Source organism: Cicer arietinum, chromosome 6, assembly GCF_000331145.2.
Source record: "Cicer arietinum cultivar CDC Frontier isolate Library 1 chromosome 6, Cicar.CDCFrontier_v2.0, whole genome shotgun sequence".
In the NCBI taxonomy this organism is placed as follows: domain Eukaryota; kingdom Viridiplantae; phylum Streptophyta; class Magnoliopsida; order Fabales; family Fabaceae; genus Cicer; species Cicer arietinum.
In genome coordinates this window covers 30,468,396-30,478,994 of record NC_021165.2, presented here as the reverse complement: position 1 = coordinate 30,478,994, position 10,599 = coordinate 30,468,396, and the positions used below count along the sequence as shown (strand labels likewise).

Genomic DNA, 10,599 nt, shown 5'->3' with positions numbered 1-10,599 from the left:
ACTAGATAATAGAAAGTTTTGTCATTCTAATCAAACAATATAATCTGATTAATGGCTTTAAGAAACATGGTTAATATTATAAACAACTTGGTTTATGAATTTGAACCGAAAACTTGGACATTTTAATCAAATAAAATATAAATTTGGTTAATGACTTAAAAAATATGGTTAACTCTTAAAAGGAAAACTAAATAAAAAATATAATCATATATTAAAAGAATGTGACTTTCTTTTTATTTTTTGAGTTGTCAAGACACAAGTTGTGACAACTTGTAGTCCTAAAACTCATTTTGGTAAACAAATTAATATAAAATATTTTTAAGAGGATTAAATTAGATGTGACATCTTTTTTTTTTACTCCTTAAGTTTTTGAGACACGAGTTGTACAACTTGATCGTCCTAAACTCGCATTTTTAAATAATTACTCAAATCAAACAAACTCTTTTTTTGTTAAAATATTTTTATATATAACAAAATAAATTTTCTTTAAAAACAATCTATGCATCCACATTAACCAATAACTACGTAGCTTTGATTTCTCAATCGCACCAAGAGATACGTAGGAGTAAGATCACATTTTTGTCAAGCACATTAATAAAATTTCATTTTTTTGTCCTTTATTTCTTAAGCATGCATTTATTTTAAAATCATATTTAAAAAAATAGTAATAATTGTTATTCATATTTAATAAAAAAGGAGAAATAAATATATACTTAAGTTAATATTAATCTTGCACAATTAATTTTAGATAACCGTTGTTTTAACGGATGTCGTAGGATGTTAATACATTCTTTATGCATAATCGACCCCCGAACTCAAAATTTAGTTTCAAAGACCATTTTTTTTTCTCTATTTTTAAGGGTTTCCCAATATTTTCCATATTTTAAAATAAATTTTGGTGGCGACTCCATTGAATTTGAAAAACACTCGAAATTTTAGGTCGCGACAACGATCCAATGATCGAATTCGCAAAAACTGATGCACAACCAATTTGACCAGGTAAGCGAAACTGCCTTGCGAAAAATGGGAGGAGTTGAACGGATCAGTTAACTGTTGACTCGGTGGAAGGTAGAAATGTGTGTAAAACATGTTAAATAATTTTAGAGAAAAACGCACACATTTAAATTAAATATTAATTTTTTTTTATTTTTCATATACTAAAAAATAATACAATACTTAGCTCAACCCAGTCGAGTCAGACGAAAAATATGGTACTATGACCACTCGAAATCCTAAAACAAAATATCTCAGTAAAAGAACATAAAGAAAATTTGGGATGAAGCATAAATTGAAGAAGAGAGAAAACTTCAAGATTTTTTTAGTTTTGGTGTGTCTTCTAAATTGAGCGGAATCATCTGTTTATAGAGAAATTCTACAACTGATGGCAGCATAAATTATAGTCTTGGTGGAAGACATTTAGACATAGACGTGTTTAAAATGTGTCACTTTGAATGCATTATCTCCTCTCCACAAATGACATACCTTCATACTATAAACACTATTAGTGTGTGATATCTTTTTGATACAAAACTTCTTTATTTTTTCAGTTCACACTATCCTAAATTTACTGTTTTAACGTAATTTCCAACTTTTATTGGAATTCCTTGGGTATTAACCAGTTCCATATGCTTAGTTTGAAATGGGAGAAAAAAATGAGGAAAGGAAACTACACTATTCTTAATCCTATGCTTAGTCGATTAAATTAATCTAAAATTAAATGAGTAGCTTTATGTTTAATTACTGAATAAAAGTATGGATCCCTTTTTATGTTCCTTCATATAGCGTGAAGAATCGATAAATTTGATTTATTGGTTCAAAGACAAACCGTTTCTTGTGGGGTGGAAGAAGATGAGGTTTTATGGTCATGACGTCATGCTATGGACTCATTGATGTTGCCTTACAATGTGATGTTTCTCATAAAAGTCAATACTAACATTAATTTAGCGTTTTTATTTTATTTTATTTTATTTTTATAATGTATTATTTTTGTCCGATTACGTGATAACAAAAAATTAATTTTAAGTAAAATAATTTATAAAATTAATTTTAATTAAAAATAAATTAAATATAAAAAGAATTATATTTAAATACATTTATGTAAAAATAAATTAAATAATAAATTTATTTACGTTAAGAGTTAAAAATTACAAATTTTAATTTTGAGTTATAATTAACTTTAAAGATAAAATTAATTTCATTCAAACACATCTAAACATTAATTCTACATCTTTAAAATTAATTTTAAAGCAACCAAAACTGAAATCATATGTACATCAACTTGAGCTGCTTTCCTTGCAATTTGACACAAAGAAGATGCTTAATGATATATTTCTATTTGCTACAAGGTTTTATGGAAAATGGAAATTAAACTATCAATTATGAAAATAGGGATGAGAATAGGCTAGACCGTCCAGGGCATATGGCTTGACCTACTTATGGTCTGGCTTGACCCATTTAATAAAAAGGCTAGACTCATTTAAAGCATATTTATTTAAAAATAGGTTAGGTTTATGCTTATAAAAAAGCCTATTAGTCTTTACAGGCCACCCTATATATATTTTATTATTTATTAATATTATTTTTTATTATTATATTAATAATATTATTTCATATTTTAAATTTTATCAATTAGACAATCAATCTGTAATCATTTCATATTTCAGTAGGCCAAACTTAGACCTAAAAAATAAATCGTAGGCCAGACTTAGACATTTCAAAGTCTGACTTGGCCTATTCTCACCCCTATATGGAAATAAACTCACTCATCGATCCAAATTCCCTAGTGTAATATTATTTTATAGATACATGCAATAATTAATATCGATTGTTGATTGAAAATTAGACTTTTTTTTATATACAGTAAGTAAATTAATTTTAAATAATCACAATTATTGATTTGAAATCAAATAGTCAAAATTAGTAACTTTGTTGACGCAATTACTTTACAACTAAGGATCGTTTCCATTAGTCATGTGCCTAAAACTAAATTATTGTGCGGCAAGCAATGCATGGAGACTCAAAACTATATTAAAATTAGGGACCAAATTCATGAAGTATAATTAGTAAAGATAAAGTAAATTTTTAGTGTTTAATATATACATGTAATTTTTCGTTAAAAAGAAAAAGAACAACCAATTAAAGAATTTATAAGTAAAAGAATAAATAAATTATTTTTTTTTTCTAACTATCTTTTCAAATTTCTTGTAAAAGGTTGAGATGTAAATATCAAAATATGTTTTAAAATGTAGTAGCAGGTTAAACTAGTAATGCATTGAATGAAACACAATCTCACTTGTGCCCCTTAGACTTAGTCTTGGCCTTTATATTGTATTAAGAAATTAAGAAATTTATTTTCATACTTGAAAACAAAATATATAAATAAGAAGATCCATATATTTATTACCTTAAGGTTTTAGGTTCAACTCACTTGTGTAGTTATTTTTAACACAATAGGATGATCTCTTGAGTTCCCTCCTGACCCTACATATAGATCTTACTGCAACAAACTATTTAACTATTTAGCTCCGAAGCACGGCATTGGAAAATTGAATTATTCTCTTAAACTGTTGACTTATTCCACAGTGGATATTCATTGGAAAGTTGTGTCTGAAATGCAACTTTATAAGACCATTTGTGTTGTGTGGTATTCACTTAGTTTCAATAGTAAACAACAATGAGAATTACTTTAGTTTCATTGTTTTCCTTCCTTCTTTGCTACTGCGTTTATATTAGTTTCAATATCACTTTTATCTCTGCCAAATGTCTTGAGGATCAACAATCATTGCTACTCCAATTAAAGAACAATCTCACTTTCGAACCAGAAAGTTCTACCAAACTAAAGTTGTGGAATGAAAGCATTGCTTGCTGTGATTGGATTAGTGTAACATGTGATGGTAAAGGATTTGTTATTGGTCTTGATCTGAGTGGGGAATCAATCTCTGGTGGATTTGATAATACAAGTAGTCTTTTTAGTCTCCAACATCTTCAAAAATTGAACTTGGCTGATAACAATTTTAATTCTGTCATTCCATCAGGATTCAACAAGTTGGAGATGCTAACTTATTTGAATATGTCATATGCTAACTTTGTGGGGCAGGTTCCTATTGAGATTTCTCAACTTACAAGGTTGGTTACTCTTGATATCTCTTCTTTTAGCTATTTAATTGGACAAGGATTGAAACTTGAGAAACCAAATCTACAAAAGCTTGTTCAAAATCTCACTAGTATTAGGCAATTGTATTTGGATGGTGTAAGTATAACAGCTCAAAGACAAAAATGGTGCAATGATTTGTCATCACTCCATGACTTGCAAGAATTGAGTATGTCATATTGCAATTTATCAGGACCACTTGATTTGTCTTTGTCTAAACTTGAGAATCTATCAATCATTATTCTTGATGGTAACAACTTTACATCCACAGTGCCTAAAACATTTGTCAATTTTAAAAATTTGACTATCCTCAGTCTTCCATTTTGTGGATTGACTGGAACATTTCCACCAGAGATTTTCCAAATGGAAACATTGTCATTTATTGACTTATCCTTCAACTACAATCTCCATGGTTCATTTCCAGAATTTCTGCCAAGTGGATCTCTTCAAACCTTAAGGGTAAGTAACACAAGCTTCAATGGATCATTTCCATACACTATTGGTAAAATGAGGCACTTATCTGAAATAGATCTTTCTAATTGTAAATTTAATGGAACACTTCCCAATTCACTGTCAAACCTTACAGAACTTAGATACATAGATTTTTCATCAAATAGGTTTACAGGTCAAATGCCATCATTTAGGATGGCCAAAAACCTTACCCACCTAGACCTTTCACATAATCGTATTAGTGGCGAAATTCCATCATCTTTTCACATTGAAGGATTGCAGAATCTTGTCAACGTTGACTTGAATGATAATTCTATCAATGGAAGCATTCCTTCATTCCTTTTTACACTCCCGTTACTGGAAAAGATTCAGCTTTCATTCAACCACTTCAGTAAACTTGAAGAATTCACAATCATGTCTTCCTCCATATTACACATCCTTGAATTAAGCAGCAATGATCTATCAGGGCCTTTTCCAACATCTATCTTCCAGCTCAGTTCACTTTCTATCCTCGATCTTTCGTCTAACAGGTTGAATGGGTCGCTGCAGCTAGATAAGCTTAGAAATTTAACTTCACTAGACCTTTCATTCAATAACATATCAATCAATATGAATGCTGACAAGACTTCCTTTCACAACATTAGCATTCTAAATTTGGCATCCTGCAACCTCAAAACTTTCCCTAGTTTCTTGAGAAACCAATCATCATTATCCATTCTAGACCTTTCACATAATCAAATTCAAGGTACAGTGCCAAACTGGATATGGAAGCTACAAAATCTTCAAAGCCTTAATATTTCTCACAATATGCTCACTGATTTGGAAGGTCCTTTGCAAAACCTCACTTCCAACTTGGTAGCCCTTGACCTTCATAACAACCAATTGAAAGGTGCAATTCCCTTTTTTCTTAAATATGTTACTTATTTGGATTACTCTATGAACAGATTTGGCTCCTTTATCCCTCAAGATATAGGTAACTACATGTATTCCTTAACTTTTCTATTTCTTTCAAATAATAGTTTAGATGGAAATATTCCTGATTCCATCTGCAATGCTTTGAATCTTCAAGTGCTTGATCTTTCCATTAATAACATTTCTGGAACAATTCCCTCATGTCTTATGACAATGACTGAAACTCTTGTGGTATTAAATTTGAGGACTAACAATCTCAAAGGCCCTATCCCTGATGCTTTTCCTCCTCTCTGTGCTCTAAGGACACTTGATCTTCAAAATAATAACTTAGTTGGAGAAATTCCAAAATCTCTTGTGAATTGCTTAACATTAGAAGTATTAGACCTTGCAAATAACAACATCAATGATACATTTCCATGCTTGTTGAAGAACATATCCACACTTCGTGTCCTCGTCTTGCGCCAAAACAAGTTCTATGGTTCCCTCGGATGTCCAAAGACCAACGGTTTTTGGCAAAAGCTTCAGATAGTTGATATAGCTTTTAACAACTTCAGAGGGAAATTACCAGGAAGATACTTCACTAGGTGGGAGGCAATGATGTCTGATGAAACCCAAGATGATTCCAATGTAAATCACCTCCAATTTGAAGTTCTTCCATTTGCTAAAATATATTATCAGGATAGCACGACAGTTTCCAATAAAGGTCAACAAATGGAACTGAAGAAAATTCTTACAATCTTCACAACAATTGATTTCTCATCTAATAATTTTGAAGGACCAATACCAGAGGTGGTAATGGACTTCAAAGCACTTTATGTTCTCAACTTTTCAAACAATGCTTTCTCTGGTGAAATCCCATCAACTATAGGGAACCTAAAGCAATTGGAGTCCTTGGACCTATCAAATAACTCTTTGGTTGGTGAAATTCCTGTGCAGTTAGGAAGCATGACCTTCCTTTCTTATTTGAACCTCTCCTTCAATCATTTGGTGGGGAGGATCCCAACAGGTACTCAACTTCAGTCATTTCCAGTTTCTTCCTTTGAAGGAAATGATGGGTTATATGGTTCTCCATTGATTGAAAAACCAAATGGTAAAAGGGTGGATGAGCTTTATCCACAACCTTCATGTAGAAGGCTAGCTTGTTCAATTGAGTGGAATTTTGTAAGTGTGGAGTTGGGATTCATTTTTGGACTTGGAATCATCATTGGTCCCCTCATGTTTTTGAAGCAATGGAGGATAAGTTATTGGAAACTTGTGAACAAAATTCTTTGCTGGATTTTCCCTTGTATGCATCTTGAATATGCAACCCACAGAGGTCAAAGTTACACAATTTTAAAGTGGAAGTGGCAATAGTGACTAATGAATGAGCTAGTAAAATAGTGTTTTCTATTTCCACCAATGTTGTTTATGTGTACTTAAATTGTAATCTCTGCAAAAATGGTTTATGTTTGCTGCATAATTACTATTTTTTGTAGTCACATGCAAACTTAAGACCCTTTAGTTGTGTGTTATTTTGCAAGGAATTGGCCAAAAGAATGGAATTAGAATTAGATGTGTCTGATAAGTGTTTAAGATCTATCGATGCAAATTCAGATATTCACAATCGATTCATCCTTAAATGAAACTCATTGACCACTTGAGTACCACAACACTTGGTTAAGATAGTATAAAAATTTCATTGTATATTACAACTAACAAAGGATCACATTCTCATTCAGCCACGATTCCAATATATCAGTCTAAAAGACTACTTGAACACAGTCTATTTTTCTATCTCCTCACTCAGAATGTATAATTGTGCATTTTGGTGCTGTGATATATAAATAAAGAATAACCAAACCCTTGTATACTAAACAGCAATATCAAGTTCTAGGGCAACATGAATTTCTGTTCATATATCTTTTGTTGATAAACATTAATCTCTATTGAAAATCACACTTATATGTAGTTTTTTGGATTTAGGCACATTTTTAAAAGGATTGTCTTATTTTCTCCACTTTCAATCCTTTATAAGTTATAGAGTCCACCCAAAGTGTCACGGCCTGAAAATTAAATGTCGTGACCGGCGCACAAGCTATACTCCTAACCTGACAAGCTTAACAACTAACTTAACAATTAAACAACTAAATCGTTCTCTAACTATTTCAATATATATATATATATATATACATACACTTTTTCTCGAAATTTCGATAGAGTATCCCTTGTAACTTTAACATTCCCAAATTTATAGAATCTCTATTTAACTTTCAATTCAATCACAATTCAAAGAACATAATCTAATTGTTTAATACACTTCAAAAAAAAAAAACTTCTAGACTCCAAAATAGCTGTAAATTACATTAGACTCGACATATTTTACAAAAAATTGGTCCTCGATCAAAGAGGCCTACCAAAAAAAGAAATATAGTCGTGACTTGAATCTATTAACAGCTTGCTACTCAGCTGCCTGCAAATCTGAAAAAAAATAGACAACATGAAAGGGTAAGTCACAAAGACTTAGTGAGGAGACAACAACCACCATCAATTAGAATGGAAACACGAAAAGATACGAATAACTGTTTTACAATCTTGTGGCGATTATGTCATACACATAATAAAATCATTTATCTTATAATTTAGTTGTTCATATGGAAATATTAATAATTCAATTAATAGCGAAACGAAATCAAAATGAATAACTTTAAAATAATCATAGAAAATCAACAAGTAAAAATACAATTTTTTTTGAGAACCAAGAGGCGGCTTCATCTCATTGATAGTCCTTTCCTCCTAAGGGTGACATTTCCCTTAGGGGTGACTCCATCTAATGGATAACCCTCTCCTCTCAATCCCGTAACGCATCATCACATATCAATTAGGGAGCTTACATCACACGTTGATAGTCCTTTCCTCCTACGGATGACATTTTTCATAGGAGCGGCTCCATCTAACGGGTAACCCTCCCTAATCAAAACGAGGTAATTAGGTACACCTAACACATTTAATGATTAATAATTATAACAACAATTTCTCAAAACATGTATTTAAAATCATTTCATCGTAATTTATGGAAAACATACTCAATCGCATAACAATTCAATATTTAAATACTTTAACTCATAAAAACATATTATATAACAACGACCATTAAATTAAATAAATTGGCGAAATCGAGATAAATTTCAAAGGTTGTATTCTCGAAATTTTTCAATAAATACTTTAATATAGAAAACAAGTAAAATAATAATAATAGCATTATAAAAAAATATATGACGATGATCGTCGTCAACTCACAACTATAGAGAATCGTCTAAGTTTGCTCTCCAACAACTCTCAGAGTAGGTGGCAGGATCTCAGTCGACAAATCTGAGTATTAAAAATATTTCCAAGACTATAGAAAAATTATTCTAAAATTTAGCTAACTCTAGGAAACCATAAAAATCATTTAAATCTACTCTAAACATAAGATGAAGTTTTTACTCAAAACTACATTTTTCTATATATATTCATACAAGCATTAGAGTTGTGCATTTACCTCAATGAGTCTCAATAAACAACTCTCAAGAGATGAATACTCTTCTCCTTCTTTAGAGGACAAACCCTAACCCAAAAATTATACCCAAGAACTTGTGAAAATATGAGGAATCTTGCTTAGAAAATGTATACCCTTTTCATGGGTTTATTGTGGATTTAAGTGAGAGGAAGAAGAAGAAAGAGAAGAAAAAGAAAAGAAAAGAAAAAAAAATGAAAATGGGGAAGGATGAGGTTGCTCAGAGGGAGAGAAAGAAGAGGAGAAAATAACGAGGGAGGAGTGGCCTTAGATTTGTTTTATTTATTATTATTATTATTATTATTATTATTATTATTATTATTATTATTATTATTATTATTATTATTATTATTATTATTTAAAATAAAATAAAACACGGACGTGTCACAAAGATAATACCACTAAGTATTTTAGGCTTCTCTACCAAATAAATTTTTTTATTTAATAAAAGGAGCTCAACTTTTTTTTATTTAAAAAAAAAAATAGCTGACATCTTAATATTCTTAAAACTAAAACGATAAAATTTTATATACATTAAATAAAACATTTTATTTTTGTTACATATCATTTAATACTTTTTTAGTACAACTCAATTGATCAATGAATGTAGTAGGACATGTGGACACATTGTTCATATGAGAAATATTACTTAGAAATTGAGAAATCATGAAACAAGTGGTGAACATATTGCTAAAATCTGTTATTAAAGTGGTACAATATATACATACTATTCTCTTCTTCAATTAAAATATAGAAAATTTTACATGAGTTCTTGATGTTGCCGTAGAACTGTTGAAGAAAATTTTCTATAGTTATTAAATAAAATATAAATAATTTATTTATTAAATTTTAAAAATGTCTCGTCTAATAATTCACTTTAGATATCATAACGTGTTGGGTCGGTCCTGAAAAGTTATTGTTACATGTTACAACTGAGAGTTTAATGTTGTTGTACATGGCTTATTTCAGGCTTGTTTGATTTAGTTTTTGGAAACTGTTTTAGTTTTTAAAAATTAGAAAATTAAAAACTTTTCTTCCAATGATTATAAGACATAGTAGGGTCACTCTTTTGTCTTTGAATGAAAATAACCTGGCATAGATGGTTGTGAACTGCATAGCAGCATAGAATACCAAAGTACTTCATATAATTGGGAGCAAATATCATTTCAGTTACCAAATAATGAATGCTTATGTCTTGAGGACTAAACAAATGCAATTAAGACAACAAAACTAAATGAAAATTCTTAACATACTAGGAAATGATACAAAAGACAGTTGTTATAATTAACAAACTCCAATAATAAAATTTGCCCTGATTACAAGTTTACAACAATTGCTCATTGATCCCTTCAAAAGAAAGCAGATTCTAGGGAAGGATATATTTCAATTATTGTATGCTTTGAAATTACGCCTTAATAGCTTATCATAAATTATAGTTGCTTGACTCATAATTATTATTTCTATTGGCCAATTTTCTTTTGGCAAATTTTGGATCACCAAAAGTCAAAACAAAAATAAAGTTCCATTGAGTGAAATGTGTATAACTCTTTAGAAT

General features: G+C 30.2%; 1 protein-coding gene and 1 long non-coding RNA gene across 2 annotated transcripts; one reads left to right on the top strand and one right to left on the bottom strand.

The window, feature by feature from the left end:
• Window positions 1–3,578: 3,578 nt before the first annotated feature.
• On the top strand, window positions 3,579–7,053 carry LOC101496356 (receptor-like protein 54). The gene has a single exon (XM_004506604.4). The coding sequence runs from the start codon at window positions 3,674–3,676 to the stop codon at window positions 6,863–6,865; it is 3,192 nt and encodes a 1,063-aa protein (XP_004506661.1). The 5' UTR covers window positions 3,579–3,673; the 3' UTR covers window positions 6,866–7,053.
• A 677-nt stretch (window positions 7,054–7,730) lies between these two features.
• LOC101496686 (uncharacterized) lies at window positions 7,731–9,310 on the bottom strand. Its single transcript, XR_190077.4, has 3 exons — window positions 9,030–9,310; window positions 8,383–8,458; window positions 7,731–7,969 (listed from the first exon to the last, which is right to left on the bottom strand). It is a non-coding gene; the product is annotated as an uncharacterized lncRNA (long non-coding RNA).
• Window positions 9,311–10,599: the final 1,289 nt, after the last annotated feature.